The 17,360-nt window shown below is 35.7% G+C and overlaps 2 protein-coding genes across 3 annotated transcripts; one reads left to right on the top strand and one right to left on the bottom strand.

The window, feature by feature from the left end:
* Positions 1 to 1,049: 1,049 nt before the first annotated feature.
* c1ql3b (complement component 1, q subcomponent-like 3b) lies at positions 1,050 to 3,895 on the top strand. Its single transcript, XM_067362774.1, has 2 exons — positions 1,050 to 1,875; positions 2,510 to 3,895. The coding sequence occupies exons 1-2, from the start codon at positions 1,318 to 1,320 to the stop codon at positions 2,687 to 2,689; spliced, it is 738 nt and encodes a 245-aa protein (XP_067218875.1). The 5' UTR covers positions 1,050 to 1,317; the 3' UTR covers positions 2,690 to 3,895.
* A 2,039-nt stretch (positions 3,896 to 5,934) lies between these two features.
* On the bottom strand, positions 5,935 to 14,439 carry pter (phosphotriesterase related). 2 transcript variants are annotated; one of them, XM_067362811.1, is made up of 5 exons: positions 14,406 to 14,439; positions 13,043 to 13,487; positions 10,171 to 10,436; positions 7,312 to 7,452; positions 5,935 to 7,107 (listed from the first exon to the last, which is right to left on the bottom strand). In XM_067362811.1, the coding sequence occupies exons 2-5, from the start codon at positions 13,472 to 13,474 to the stop codon at positions 6,897 to 6,899; spliced, it is 1,050 nt and encodes a 349-aa protein (XP_067218912.1). In that variant the 5' UTR covers positions 13,475 to 13,487; positions 14,406 to 14,439; the 3' UTR covers positions 5,935 to 6,896. The 2 variants fall into 2 exon arrangements, with proteins under 2 accessions (XP_067218912.1, XP_067218911.1); XM_067362810.1 differs by lacking the exon at positions 14,406 to 14,439 and adding an exon at positions 14,207 to 14,382.
* Between the last annotated feature and the right edge of the window lie 2,921 nt (positions 14,440 to 17,360).

Below are 17,360 nucleotides of genomic sequence, written 5' to 3'. Positions count from 1 at the left end.
AAGGGTTACTTACATACAAATGTATTGTATATATAAAATCAACAACTTTAAATTAATAGTGTTACATTATTTATAGTTTGTCATTGGCAATGCTTCATGGGATTGTAGTTCTTTCCCTCACTAAAACTGTTAAGTACACAATCTTTTGTTTTTTGTCTGATTTTTAAATACTTCTAAATAGTAAATGTTGCGATTCACCTTGTATTTGGTTGGTTAGGTTCATGGTCTATAACTCTTGAATGAAGATCATAAAATACACACACACACACACACACACACACACACACACACACACACACACACACACACACACACACACACACACACACACACACACACACACACACCCTGATAGCACATTTACATCTCGGAGACATCTATTTGATGTGTGTGTATACATCTGGAAGATGTAAGAAATATTTCTTATTCTCTATGTTGTACACCATTTAATATTTTTTATAAAAAACGTGATACATATTTTTCAAGATAAATACAAAGTTCAAAAGAACAACATTTATTTTAAATAGAAATATTTTGCAACATCGTAAATGTTTTTTACTGTGACTTTTGATTAATTAAATTCATCTTTGCTGAATAAATGTATTAATGTCTTTAAAATCAAATAAACATTCCTGAACCCAAACTGCACACACACACACACACACACACACACACACACACACACACACACACACACACACACACACACACACACACACACACACACAAACACTGCTGTTTTTGTAATTGGAAAATGTAATATATTACATGTATTTATCTAAAACACATTTGACAACACTTACTCCAACTTGACATTTATGAAAAATATCCTGAGTACAGTTCAACAATCTCTTATAAGTTATATGGCTGTAAAAGAACATGATAAAAATGGGTTTACTTTTTGAAAAGTGTCTTGCTAAAATAACAGCTCACGTGCGCGCACACACACACTCTCTCTCTTTCTCACGACATACCCGCCCACCACCCACCTTCAGGTGAGATGACAGGGATGTAATGCATTTCTCTCATACACATTTCTCTCTGTGTTTCCAGTGTTTAACTTTCATTCGTTTTCTCTAAAAAACAAACAAAAACTTATTCAGAGGTTCGTTTGCATCAGTACGGGGATTATATAACGTCTTCATTGCAAAAGTTAACGGACTTTCTCTGGGGCAGCAGGGAAGTTTAATTTTTGATTTTGGCATCGCTTCTGCGCCGAGCAAGATTGCGCGTAAATCGCAGCGCGAGGAGCGCCCGGTGCTGCCGAGACTGGGCGTCAGAGCGCGGGTGATCGCCACGGGCGTGCTGGGTGTTGTCATGGTGCTGGTGCTGGTGATTCTCATCCCGGTGATGGTCAGCGCGGCAGGATCCGACGCGCGCTACGAGATGCTCGACGCGTGCCGCATGGTGTGCGATCCGTACGGAGCCAAGTCTCCATCACCAGAACCGGCGGACAACCGCTTAGTTCAGTCCCCACCAACTTTTATCCGCGGTCCAAAAGCAGAGCCAGGGCGCTCAGGAAGGATCGGTCCGAGGGGTCAGCCGGGTCCGCCCGGACCTCCAGGTCCTCCGGGGGTCATAGGAGAACCAGGGCCACCTGGATTACCCGGTCCGCCCGGAGTCACCGGTGTCATAAGCGCAGCGACGTACAGCACCGTTCCCAAAATCGCCTTCTACGCAGGACTCAAGAAGCAACACGAAGGCTACGAGGTGCTGAAGTTTGATGATGTGGTCACTAACTTGGGCAACCACTATGACCCCTCGAGTGGTAAATTCACCTGCTCCATCCCAGGGATCTACTTTTTCGTGTATCACGTATTAATGAGAGGTGGTGACGGGACCAGCATGTGGGCTGATCTGTGCAAGAATAATCAGGTATGTCATAAATCCAGCTGTCACAGCCCGCAGGTTTATAGCCTATTTATTTTTTTATTTTATTCATCAGTCAACGAATCCAGTTTTGGTGCATAAGAAAAAAAAAAAAAAAAAAAAAAAATATATATATATATATATATATATATATATATATATATATATATATATATATATATATATATATATAAAAAATACACACACACATTTTTAAAAGTTTTTAATTGAAAAAAAAAACGAATATTATATATATATATATATACACCAATGATTATAAAATGTGTAATATTTTAATTAATTAATAATTAATATTTTTCAATATTAAATGTAAAGTTTGTCTTAATCATAATTACATTATTCTACAAGTATATCATATCATATGTTATAATATTGTTCTCAGCCACATCTGATATTGCAGTAAAAACTAGCATATTTTATATTTTATTTGTACAAATATGCCTACTTCAGTGGACAAACTAAAATGTTGTTTTGCCTTAAGAGAATAATATTAAACTTCCATGGTTAGAATTTAGTTTTAAGTCTTTGGAAGTAGTAAGGAGTCTTAACTTAATGTGCTCTTCTCTTGTGGCATTTATAAAATATTAATCTAACACGAGTCATCATCGTTTTCTTGCAGGTGCGTGCGAGCGCAATAGCGCAGGATGCAGATCAGAACTACGACTATGCCAGCAACAGTGTGATATTACACCTGGAACCTGGAGATGAGATCTACATTAAACTAGATGGAGGCAAAGCGCACGGTGGAAACAACAACAAATACAGCACGTTTTCAGGCTTCATGGTCTACGCCGATTAATGCCTGTGGCATAGACTGCACTTTCAGATGTACCTCATTTTGACGTCACAGCGTAATCAGAGTGAGGTCAGAAAAAGTTTAACCTTGAAGCTTGTGACATCTCATCCACGTCAGAGTGAAGGATACGCAACAGATCGTCCAGTTGAGAACTGGAACTACTGAATGATCATACATCTCGAAGCATGTGAACACACCCTCTACACGCAAATTAGTTTTTAGAGAAATCACTGTGATTTAGGGAAAAAATCTTACAGTGCAACACTGATGATTGTAGTATATTTATTGAAAGATTAAATGGCAGTGAAAGCAGAAAATCATTGACATCATTCCATTCCATTCCATACATGCCTATTGAAACTGACACATGGCTGATCTGAAGAGGCTGTTACAGAGCATAGTTGAGATGACATTTCTTTAATAGTTTCTCATTCTTCACACACACAATGTGACATTTAAACCACAATTCTGTACTGTTTTATATCAATGTTTTCATTTAAAAATATTATCACTGTCTGTATATGTGCAGTGTCTTCGAACAAACTGAGAATAAAATATATTGTATGAGTTGCATGTGTGTATTTCCTATAATACTAAAATACCTACATATGTAGTGCAATTACAGCAATCACCAAAAGCAATCCTATGAAATATCTTTGACTTCATTACTTCAAGTATCCTCATCCATTATTAGGGTTTGCTTTAAAAACTACTAACTACACTATATGCTACTGTAAAAAGTCCTCACCTATATCCACAAACAATTAAAAAAGGGAATCGGTTTTGTAAGAAAATTAAACATTCTAGAAAGTCAACCAAAAATCAAAAAATGCACATTTTAAAATTGTTTTTTTTGTTGTTGTTTTTTTTATATTACCTTTCATGCATTGTGTAATATAGCTCTCTGTGAATGTAAAAGGTCTGCAAAGTTTTAAAGCTCAAAGTGCACGACAAATAAAGTTATTGTCTCCTAAAAGAAACTTTTTATTCTGACCTGCCGAAATCAGTCAATTTCAGTCTCACTTCCTGATACACACCTACGTAACAATTAGGAGTGGGAATCTTTAGGCACCTCATGATCCGAACAGATTCCGATTTCGCATCATAAAAGCATTTTGAGATGCAAGTAGGCTACATTTAAAGGGTTAGTTCACCCAAAAATGAAAATTCTGTCATTTATTACTCACCCTCATGTCGTTTCACACCCGTAAGACCTTCGTTAATCTTTGGAACACAAATTAAGATATTTTAGTTGAAATCCGATGGCTCCGTGAGGCCTCCATATGGAGCAATGTCACTTCCTCTGTCAAGATCCATAAAGATACTAAAAACATATTTTATCAGTTCGTGTGAGTACAGTGGCTCAATATTAATATTATAAAGCGACGAGAATATTTTTGGTGAGGCAAAAAAACAAAATAACGACTTATTTAGTGATGGCCGATTTCAAAACAATGCTTCAGGAAGCATCGGAGCATTGTGAATCTGTGTGTCGAATCTCCCTATGGAGGCCTCACAGAGCCATCGGATTTTAACTAAAATATCTTAATTTGTGTTCCAAAGATTAACGAAGGTCTTACGGGTGTGAAACGACATGAGGGTAAGTAATAAATGACAGAATTTTCATTTTTGGGTGAACTAACCCTTTAAACACTTAAACGGAGTCGCACACAGCCACTTGAACGATTGCCCTTCACAAAGCGCACATGGAAATCAAAAAGCAGCCTTCTGTCAGTGAGTTTCATATTTATAAAATATAAGCCCACAGCACTCTAAACAACATAAACGATGCCTTCGTAGAGCATTTGTAAGGAAAATAGGCCTACCGGCGGGCGAGAACGCAAGCGCGTTTCTCTCACAGCGCGTATCCTGTGCAATGATGAACCACGCGAATGTCCGAGCACAATTCGCTCTAGCTTTTCTGAACTGTATAAAAGATTATTTTATAGAAGGTTCGAGTGTTGTGTGTATGAGAGGAAATGGAAACAAACACAATGTGGTCGTTTCTGACGGTGCGTGTCAAATTCTCAGAATCGATCCAGAATAGTTGAAGAGAGAATCGCGATGCATTGATTTTTTTCTCCCACCCCTAGTAATAATGTAACAAATTTGCATAATGCCAGCCAAGGGACTTCATTGGCTGCCTTCAAATGACATCTACTTTGACCCGCCCTCAAACACTGAAGTTGCACTGTAGGGCTGGAAGAGTTTGGTTCTTGTTGTCGACATGTCGAGAAGATAGCCTTGATGCCAGCCGAACTTAGCCCCGCCCACAACATTTTGAGGTCGGGGAGTTCGGTCTGGACTCGATCCGTAGAGGAGTAATTATGCCCGAACAGAAACTGTTCGGACCAGTCACATTTGTCAGGGCGATGATTGACAGATTATCACCAGAAACGTAATCAGCCACGTCATCAAAGAGCGCTTGGGTTGAATTAGTTTACAACAATGATGGCCGTTGTTGAAGAACTGAGATGTGTAGATTCCGCCATCGCGTCCGTTATAGAAGATATCGACAGCGCATTAATTGGCAAGTACTCTGTGTATACTTATTCTTTTTACAACACCGGCAAAGATTGTTTATGCTCATCTTCTACTAGTTCCAGCATGTGTGCAGTTGAGTTCTGTTGACAACTATGCGTCGCTCAACATACATCACTCACTCTGTAGCTCTGATTGGTTGTAGGTCTATCCAATTGAGGTCTTTCCTGGATCGGTTGAAATACACCCCCATAATCAAAGCCCATTGGAGCAGTATCAGGCTCATATTCGAACTAGAATTGAGTATGACCACGTCAGGCTATCGAGAAGATGCCGTTTTCAGCGATTTGCATGCACTTCAAAAGGATGAGGACTCGCTCTGAAATTGATAAAGAAAAAACGACGCCATCGTTACTGTTTGTATCACTGTGTATCAAGCACTGAGGAAGCATCTGGAGCTGAAATTCAGATGGGCAATGGGTATTTAGTTTCCGACACACGCTGTAAGTAGTAGACCAATCACAGCAGAGAAAGATCTCAGAAAGGAGGGGTTTAGAGAGACTTTTTGAACAAACCATTATCAGACTCTTATCCGAATTTTTATAATGTTCTCATGATATAAATTGCACATCACCTAATTTCTCAAAGAGTCGGTTCAAAAACACCGTTATCAGACTCTTATCCGACTCTTTGAGAAATTAGGTGATGTGCAATTTACATTATGAGAACATTTAAGTGTTTTCTGACCTTTTATGCATGTAAATCTATTGGAAACAAAATTAGAAACATTTAAAATAGCATAACAGGAGCACTTAATTTGAAATGGAAGGAAACGGGATAAGATGTTTGAAATGCCGTCATCTTATAAGAACTGGATGACACACACGGCATGTTTTTTTTGTTTTTTTTTACCTTGCTGTTACAAAGGAACAGAGCAACTGACAGTGTCATTATTTTACTAGAGGAGTCACTGTGAGCAGCCACCTGCTCCAGAGAAACTTATCTCTCTGTCCTACACAATGACCTGTCAGAACGCACACCTTCCAATTATTAGATGCGCTGTGAAACATCAGGCTTGCCAAAGCGAACATGTACGTCGAGCAGTCTTACTTTAGACATACAGTCACATTCAGTCATCCCCAATACTAATAGTCAGTTGTTCTATAGCATTTTATTGCCATTAATTGGTTGAGACGTTTGCAGCTACACAATATAAGAAAGCACATTTTGCACACTATTCCAATGTGTGATTGATTAAAAAAATAATTTTGTATAGGCTAATTTAATTAGACCTTTCATAGCACTAGTATAGTTCCTTCTTCTGTGCTCATACTACACTTTTTCATTATTATTATTTTTTGGCTTAAATGTGATTTCCTGAGTTTAATTATTACTCTAATAACTTAATTACATTTTCTTTGTTAGTTCATCCAAAAAAAGATGCATTTAAGTAAAAAGCACCTATGACTCAGAGCCATGTTTTTATTTTAACCACTTTTTTTGTGGTGAGAGAACTTTAATCATTGAAGACTAGTGAATATTTGATTTGAATATTTTAACCTATTAATTCTAGTTAGTGTTAAACCTACGCGTGATCTGTGGGTCCCAACTCTGCCATCTTACGTGGATTAATGTTTACCAAATTATGGAATTTAGCACCAAAATCAATGTTCTTAACAATAAAAGTTAGAAATCAATTTTTGGTATGTTAACATTTAAGGCAGTTGATTTATTTAAACGTCAGCCAGTGTTTAGGATTCTCTATCAGTATTTTGTCCACCTGGTTCTGAGTGATTCCTCGAGACAGCATTTTGGGAACAATATTCTTCAGGATGTGGGAGAAGCCATGACCGCCATACTTGGTCAGTCGGTGCTTGGTGTGGATATCATGAGCGATGAGAATTCTGTCCTCATAACCTTCCTTGATCAGGAAAGCCAAGCTGGTGGAACAAGACAAAATAACTCTCAATGATCTGTTGACAGTACATAAAATGGATAGCCTCATTAAATTTGTGCATCAATCAAATTTGCATGTTTATAGAACACAATCATGTACTGATTACCAGAAAGAGAAATTGAGGCAGATGTTTATGACCCATCTAATGTAATGATGCCTGTCGTGCTTGTTGGAGGCAGATACTTACTTCTGAACTCTCTGGCTGTCGTTGGGCATGTCAATATCAAGGTTGAACGGGTAATTCAGCACCTCTGTACCAAAGAGGTCATATTCTAGGTAGCTTCCCATCTTTGCAAACTCCAGCAGCTCTAGACGATCAAATATGCTTCTATAAGGGACACACAATAGAGTGCTGCAGGAGTGATGTATTTTGTAGGCCAAAATCCAGATACAAAGTTAGCATTTTACCACTTCTGGGTTTCATCATCCTGAAGTCAATGGGTTTTTTAGTTAAATTCCTGAAATACAGTCTGTGGTTAACACAGGTTTAAGATATTTTCATGTTTGATTTAAAGGGGCCGCAGCCTAAATCAGCTCATATTTAATGATGCCCCAAAATAGGCAGTTAAAAAAATTAATTAAAAAAAATCTATGGGTTATTTTGAGCTGAAATTTCACAGACACATTCAGGGGACACCTTAGACTTATATTACATCTTTTAAAAAGACGTTCTACGGCACCTTTAAATAAAGACAGAAAGAGTTAGCTTAAAGGCCCGTTTACACCAAAGACGATAACTATATATAAAAAGTTTTCTAATGAGATCGATTTTATTTTGAGTTCTAAAATATTCTAATGAGAATAGCGAAGTCCAAACTAGAACTAAAACAATAATGACAGAGAAAAACAATATCATTGAAATCAATTTCAGAACAATTTTTTTCCAGCTAATGGAAAAATCCAACTAAACCAAATAAATCCAACTAAAAACACTGACAGCCAAACCAAGAGCCAATTGAAGAGCTTGCGAATTTAAAGTGGCCAGACTACATAACTGTGTGCGCGCTTATGTTAAACAGAACGATATCGTCCATTGGTGTGGACGCTAATATAACTATTATAGTTATCTTTATAGTTATCATTTTTGGTGTGAATGTGCCTTAATGGTGGTGACACTGAAGTAGTTTGTATATAGCCTATGTTTAGCTTTTTCTACTGTTGTATTTAGGTTTCAAAAATTATAAAAGTTGTGTTCATTTGTTAAGATTATAATGAACAAATTGTGTAAGAATCATAAACTTTTGCTGATCACAGAGCTTACAAAAATCACTCTATGTGATGTGCTTGATTCTCTAAAATTATTACATCTTAAATAAATAAGATGACTGTGAAAAAATTAGCAAAAAAAAAAAAAAAAAAAAGGTTCTGTAAACTGTAAATATTGTGTAAAATAAGTATCTAATTTGCCTGTTATTGAATTATATAATGTACAGTATATGGGAGGTTTTTCTACAATGGGCACTTTTGTCCATCCCTTCCTAACACTCTGACTCTGACTAATTTAATTTGTCTACTAACTTCAACCACGAGTGGACATGATTGTATCACAGGAAATTCTGTCCTTTTTTCTATAACTCATGAACATATAATCCACCAAAATCACCTATATAATCACCTCTCAAATTATGCATTGTGCATTTTCACACTTTTTGCATAATTGGACATAATTGCAAACTGACTTGAAATGAAACACAAAAATATTTTATTTATTAAGTGATATTTACCATGATTCTTAATTTTCTTCACACATCACATCTCATATTTCATATCTCAAGCTCTTCAATGATACAGTTACACTAACTTGTATAGTAACTTTTTTATGTGACCTTCATAAAAGACAAAACAAACCCTGGGACATAAAAGTGCCTGAAGTTGATGTATACCACCATTCAAAAGTTTTTTTTTTTTTTTAAGAAATTAGTACTTCAGCAAGGATGCATTAAACTGATCAAAAGTGACAGTAAATATGTTTATAATGTTACAAAAAAATTCTATTTCAAATACATTTTTTGTACTTTCTATTCATCAAAGAATCCTATCAGTTTCCACAAAACATTAAGTAGTTTTTTTTAACTGTTTTTAACATTGATAATAATTAGAAATGTTTCTTTAGCACATAAGAATGACTTTGGAAAGATCATGTAACACTGAAGACAATATTAAAACAGAAAACAGCTCTTTTAAATTGTAATAATATCTCATAATATTACTGTTTATTGTACTTTTGATAAATAAAAAAAAGGAGCCTTGGTGAGCATGATAGACTTTAAAAAAAATTTACATTTTTTGATTGGTGGTATATCTGCATAATATCGACCACCCTGGTCACTAGATTCTCAACTCTAGGCCTTGAGTTTCGCTCAAACCCCATTCAAACTCACCTGTCTATATCTAGAAGAGATGGTCCTATTATTGGGAGATACGAGGGTGTGTGGCTCTACCAGTAGTAGAAAGAGTAATGCTAACTTGGATCATGTGTGCCTTGATAACCAATCACATCACAGCCTAGACGTTGTTGAATTTAATTCAAAGTTGTGCAATAGTCAATCATTGTTTGCGGATACCATAAAAATGTGCCATAAAATGATTAATACCTGTCACGCAATTGTCCATGACTTCTTTTTTTTGGTGTAAACTCTAAAAATAGATCATCCACAAATGTTTAAGAACAAACAAGATTTGCCGATGGGCTTTCGATTCAATAAATGATAAGCTATATCCTTACAAACATGTTTTTTCAGCATAGTGAAGCCTATCCTTATGCTTTTTTCAGCTAAGGCTGCAGGCTTGCCTTCGTGTGGCTTTATTTCTAATAATCCTGAAAACCTTGATTACCTTGTTCAGGGGTGTTTGATTAAAGTTGGAGCAAAACTCTGCAGGAAAGTGGACCTCAAGGGCCAAGGAGTTTAGAACTCCTGCTCTAGATATTGTTATTAGAAAGCTGTTAATCAGAGCTCAACATCCTCATATTTTGTGGCTTTCTTCCTCATTGTAACCATTTATAAAACATTTTCCAGTATGCAGTTGTTTTCCCACCCCTTCTTACCTATCAAGATGAGACATGACTGTTTTGGAGATATCTCCACCTGCTTCTTGCAGAATGCGGATGGCCTCTCCAGGAGCGGCTTTGTTCCGGCCGGGGTGGATGATAACCGGGCAGCCGAGCTGAGTTTGAGCGTGGGCAGTGGCTCGCAGGACCTTTTTTTCACTCTCTGTGATTGGCCAGCTAGTACCGATCTCTCCAATCACACCACAGCGGATATCTGTGCCGTCTGCTCCATGGAGAACCTCACTGACAATAATGTCAGTAAGCTTGTGGGGAAAAAAAAAAAAGAGTTACATTTGAGAAATGGGAACAAATCATTTCCATCTAGGGGTGTGCAATATGTATTATTTATGATAATATCGTAACTGTTGTTTTATAGTTTTTGTCTTATATTTCTAAAGTTAAAACTGTAGTTCCAAATAAAGTCACAATAGAACTGTGTAAGCAACATAAAGTGGAGTTCCGTTCCTGAAAGAATTTTTTCAACAAATCAATAATTCAATAATGTATTCATAAAGACAGACACTTGCTTTGTTCCTGAATGATTCAGTGTTTTTGAATGAATCGATTATTCAATGATACATTCAAAAAGACAATGGATGCATCCATAATTGCATACTTTCTTACTATGTAGTAGGCGAAAAGCAGTATGTGACAAAAGAAGTGTGTCTGAATTCACAGTACTCATAAAAGAGTGGGTAAAAAGTACCCAGATGACCTACTACTTCCGGTAAGATTCTGAAGTGTGCGTACGATGGACACTTTACTATCCCATGAGGCCACAGGAGAGGATTTGTGAATGGCAGTGAAGTGACGCAACTGATGCTGGTAGGTCACATGATAATGACAACATGACGGATGTAGTACGTCCAGATCATATTCATGCCACACACATTAATACTATATAGTACATACTTTTTTAGCAGTTGTGAAGTAATTACTTATTCAAAATAAGTACCTACTCAAGAGAGTATGTGATTTTGGATGCAGCCAGAAACAAACATGCCAAATATTAAAAATAAAAGGATTACAATGTAAAAGATTATTATTGTGTGCATAAAGATAAAAATGCTTTGGTGGAATCCAGCTTGTATCGTAGACCTCATTGCAGAAAGCTCGAGATCCAGGAGGTGGAGTCAGGTAGGTTGAGGGATATGTTAAGTGGGAGGAGTTGGATCCAGATCCAGGGGGTGGAGTCGGGTAGGTTAAGGGATATGTAAAGTGGGAGGAGTTGGATCCAGATCCAGGGGGTGGAGTCGGGTAGGTTAAGGGATATGTAAAGTGGGAGGAGTTGGATCCAGATCCAGGGGGTGGAGTCGGGTAGGTTAAGGGATATGTAAAGTGGGAGGAGTTGGATCCAGATCCAGGGGGTGGAGACAGGTAGGTTTAGGGATATGTAAAGTGGAGGAGTTGGATCTAGATCCAACCCCAACCCCAACCCCTTGATCTTGCGTTCTACAGTGAGGACCATCTCGCAAATTCCTGTAAATAGCGAATCCGCCATGGCGCGAGTGCAACTGGCTTTTAAAGGGAATGGGAGATGATACTCCGATTTGTTTATTGCACGTTATACCCAAAACACCCCCATTACTCATTAAGATAATAGGGACAACCCTTTTAGACCATGCACCAGACGCGCCGACCATTTTTCCTGTCCTTAAAGTAGCAAAATGGATTCGGACATGCCCTAAGTGCATCTGCGCTGTGAGTTTTAGACTAGGGCTGCACAACGATTAATCGCGATTAATCGTTTGCAAAATAAAAGTCTGTGTTTACATATTAAATGTGTGTTCTGTGTATAATAATTATGTATATATAAATACATGCACATACATGTATAAATTTAATAAATATATACATGTATAAATAAATAAATATATACATGTATAAATAAATAATATATATATATATGTATGTGTATGTATATTTATTTATACATGTATATATTTATTAAATTTATACATGTATGTGCATGTATTTATATATACATCATTATTATACACAGAACACACACACATATAAATATATATATATATATATATATATATATATATTATATATATATATATATATAATTTTTTTTCTTAAATATATACATGTATTTATATATACATAATTATTATACACAGAACACACACATATATTACATAACAGACTTTTATTTTGCAAACGATTAATCGTGCAGCCCTACTTTAGACCATGCACTTAGATCGTTAAAATAGGGCCTATTGACTCACTCATTAAGACAGTGACTTGTCACCACCTACAGGTGGTTTTAGTTTCACATCTATTCAAAAGTTCACATTTAACATTTTCTAAATATATATTTTTTTTAAAACATTAATCTTATAGCATTATTTATGTAATTGTTACTGCAGTGTAAAAACATACACATGCTTGTTTAGGTGTAGCTTCTGGTACTTCAGCAATGAAAAATAGATTTTGATTTTGATACTGATTTAATTTGATTGTTAACAGCCTAGTGCCTTCTTATTCTAATTTAATTTATTGATTAAATGCAAGTATTTACTTCAAAAATTATGTACACATCTAATAAGATAAAAGTGCTACTGAAAAATCAATTTAAGGTGGAAAATTAATGAAAAAGTTAAGTTCTGTTACTGCTTTGAATTAACCACCACAGAATATGAAGAATATGAAAAGCTTTGGGAGTCAGCTGTCTATGATAGGCCTAAACCAGTGAAGGTGCTAGCACTAAATCACACTCAGCAAAATATCGTCTAATTGTCACTATCAAAAAACAAACAAACCAAAAAAATATATATATATTTCGTCAACATCGCACACCATCATTCAGAAAAAAGGCAACTGTATTGTTTTGCAATGCAGACACAAGACCACACACACCAACCTTCTCAACCGTCATCTTTCGTGTCTCATCAGAGTGGGTCACATCCACATAGTAACCCGCTCCAGCTATGACATGCACACCCGTTTCCTTTGCCAACTGACGCAGAACGGGCAGATTTCGCGTGATGCCCGTGGTGGTGTTCTCCACTATGGATCCTCCTCCTGCTTTACGGTAACACAGCAACTCTTCCTTCACCGCCTCGATCTCCTGATTCAACAGCAGGTTCTCTTGGTGGCTGTATGGATTCTGCTGCAACCAGTGAAGATGCTTCATCTCAATGGGAGCTATGGCAAGACCCTCATCTCCAGGTGCTGGGGGAACATGGCTGCACTCAAATGTCATCGTAAGATGTTCATGTGTCATGGTGCGGCCCAGCTGATCAGGATCTATCAGACCCAGCACAGTCTGCACCTTACCGCTCTGCTCAGACATGATTCTGGTGATCCTGTCCAACAAATAGTTACATTCATTAATACAATACTATTTGTACATCCATTTTCCCCTAACTTTTTTTTAACCAAGAAAGAAAGAATTGTTTGTTTGAAGAAGAAGTGAATGTTTGGCCAGTGAAAAACTGTAGGCTGCTGTACAAGTGACTCATCTTGGGTGTCTCATCTCTCATGTAATGGGTTAGACACGCCTTGGTGGTTTGGACTTCGCGCTGATTGAAGACTGCATTTAATGCTGTTTATTTAATAATTTCAAAATACGTTTACATAAGTAGAAACACTTGCAATACATGTAAACAAATGCATGCATGCAAATGTATACACGTGCCGTCGAGATTTTTAACAGTTCCAATACCTTGTTTTAATAAACCCTGCTGTGTATTTAACGCTGCAACATTATATATATATATATTAGATATAGATAGATAGTATAAGAATACATACACACATATAATATATATTATATAATGCGCAAAATGAGATAAGCGCGTTCATATCAAACAACAACAAGCGCATAAGATTGAGATTCTAAATGAACTGAACACAGAACTACTGCACGGGCTGCGAGACTTCCTAGTTAATAACAATCGTGTAAAAAGTCCTACAACAGGCGATTAGCATGCACTGTAACTGTTATTTTTAAATCACACGGAGTGATGCAGTTAGAGATTCATAATAAACAATGCAAAATAATAAAATAAGTAAAAAACAAGACCTGCAACAAGGTAAGTTCAACTTCCACTCTGCAGAACTGTCAACGGGAGCAACAAGTCTCGCGAGATATGGATAAAATCGCGAGACAGCTTTTATATTCAGATTTAAACACAATAAACAGAAGTGCTCAAAACGAAACAATTAAAAACAGTTAAATAAGTAAGAATGAATGGATTAGCTCTAGTTTGAAGATGCAGTACCGTTTACACAGATCGCCTGTTTTTAAACTTTGAAGCACTATGCCACGCCCCTTTCTGTTCACTGACACTGCAGTTTGTGAAAAGTGCACTTAGCTATTATATAAGGGCTCTTTGTGGAAATCAGGATTCGGAAAATACATCGTCACAAGCATGTTATTATGAAACATAACATTTGGAAACTATTTATCATTATGAAACCAAAACCCAGTTTGTGAATGGTTAAATGGAATGTTTGACCAATAATTGTTGTGTTTCCATGGGAATCCATGGTGGAAAACAGCTTTAGACCAGCACATCATGTTTAACTTTTATGCAGAGATATTTTAAAAATAAATTAGCATGTTTAACTATTAATTATTTAATTCATTTAGCCTATTTATTGAATTAGTTCGCTTCATTTGTGCTTCATTTCTATGCCCTGCTGCTAATAATGAAAACAATTTGCTAGATGAGTTTGTAACTACTTGAGGGATATCAGAAATCTTGGTAAGTTTTATTCTTTGTTTTCAAATCAAGCGACTAAGCCAAATCTACCTCCTATTGGGAATAGCAATTTGTATGCAACAAAGTGCACATATGCAAAACTCGATCTAACCATTGATCCATGATTTTAAAGTGGCATGTTGAGCCATAATACATTTTCTCCGTGCAAGTCTGATCTAACTAATAGTGACAGGTCCTGGGGAGTTATCTGACCAGGGATTCGTGTGCAAAATTAGTTCTGAGAGAGAGCAAGAATGACTATTAAATATCAACCAACTGCAAATTGCCAAACAGCTGTGGGCGTCTCTTGTCACTTCTAATTCATTCTGTGGAATAGCCTATAAAAAGCCTGCACACACTGTTAGTAAGATGTTTATTATAAGTGGTCAATAATTTGATTTTCCCTAATCTTGATTTCGTTTGTTATTAGCATTATTCAGCTTTTCCTCTATACCTTTAATAATCCATTTGCAAGAATGAAACACAGTTTCAGCTCAGTGTGGCTGATGCCACCCACAGTCATTCTTCTCAATACTGTCTCTGTGTACAGCCACATCTAATAATAAAAAGCACACCAAAGGCTAAAATATACATTATATATGGAACAAAAGTATATCTGAGGTTTCATTATAATCAGACATTATTTTTGAAGATGTGGTTCAGCTGAACAATGGCCAAGATGAGTCACCGGCCCTTAGGATGTCAATCAAATCACAGAATAATCCAGAAATATTTGACATGTCTGGTCCAGTGCAAAGACCTTATCAAAAGTAAGTGTATAAAGCATTTAAAGGGATAGATCACCCAAAAAATGTTTCAGCATTTCTTTTGTGTTCCACAGAAGAAAGAAAGCCATACAGGTTGGGTAAGTAAACAATAAAAAATTCGGATGAAAAGCCTAATTTAATATTAAATTAACAACTGACTATAGCCTACCTCAAATAATATGAGATCATTAAAATAAATTATATAATTAAGGTGAATTCAAGTAAAGTGGCTCTTTTGTTAAACATTAAATGTATGTACCCAGAGGGAAATTGTAATATTTTCCATTTAAACTCAGTTCATATAATAAGTTATTTGGAAAGTATATACCAATATGCTGGAGTCTATCCCAGTGTCTGGGAAACACCCTGGACAGATGGCGAGCCTAACACAGTTGATTATACATGTCAATTATAAAATAATCAGTGAATGGCAATCAGTTTCAGTTGCTTTATTGGCATGACAAATATTTGTACAATTGTATTGCCAAAGCATTTCAGCGTAGCTGCATAGTTAAAACTGCAATCTATTATATATATTTGAGTGGAATTACTGAAGGTTTAAAGTGCATTCAACAAAAGTGGGCCAATGTCTAAACGCCTTAGAAGAAAAACTAACCTTTTTTTTTTTATTTTCCTTTTTTGCAATTTGTTACCTGCAGTAAAAAAAAAAGGTACTGTCATAATAATATTTGTTTACATATAGTGTCATATTGCATCAGCTAAAATGATTTTATAATTTAAATAAAAAGTGTTACTGTCACGTAAGGCTGCTGCAAAGAAGTGCATAATGCAATAGAATATAATACAAATAGTCTTTAATTCATAAACTCACAGGAAGACTCAGGGAAACTGATCTAACAATCATATAACAGTAATGACACCAAACAAAGAATTGAATGAAGACGGGACTTAAATACACAGAGGAACAAAGGTGCTAATTAATTAGACAACAGGTGAACTGAATCATTAATCAGGGGAACACACTGGCATACAGGAAAACAGGCACAGAGAAAAACAGAACCAAAACACAATGAAATTCCACCAACATATGAAAATATAACCGTTACAGTTACTTTAACTCAAGACCATGCTCTGAAAACTGAGAACAATACAATCAAGCTTAAATTTGCTCAATATTACACTATAAAGAACCTTTTGTTCAATAAAAAAGTTACATGGATGTTAACGTATATATATATATATATATATATATATATATATATATATATATATATATATATATATATATATATATATATATATATATATATATATATAAAGAGTTTCGTTGCAAAAAGAGATAAATCCGTTTTTAACATTTTTGTCAAAACATGTTTATTATTATGTTATCATGTTATTATTTTGTTTTATGGTGCTACTTAGCTGTATTTTTTAAGTTATGAAGGTTTAAATCAAAACAAACCAACTGCAGTTGAATTGATATTAATTGGAATGCACAACCAAAAAACAAGATTTTTGAAAAATTAAAAAAATGGATTTATCTCGTTTTGCAACGAAACTCTTCATATATATATATATATATATATATATATATATATATATATATATATATATATATATATATATATATATATATATATATATATATATATATATATATTTATTGGCGTTTATATAAGAAGTGTTGATATGAAGTGTTGGCTCTTTTGTGCATCTCTTGAAGCTCTTCTAAATGCAGATAAAC

Source organism: Chanodichthys erythropterus, chromosome 16 (assembly GCF_024489055.1).
Source record: "Chanodichthys erythropterus isolate Z2021 chromosome 16, ASM2448905v1, whole genome shotgun sequence".
Classification (NCBI taxonomy): Eukaryota; Metazoa; Chordata; class Actinopteri; order Cypriniformes; family Xenocyprididae; genus Chanodichthys; species Chanodichthys erythropterus.
Note: the sequence above shows the minus strand (reverse complement) of the source record. Positions and strands in the feature narration are given on the sequence as shown.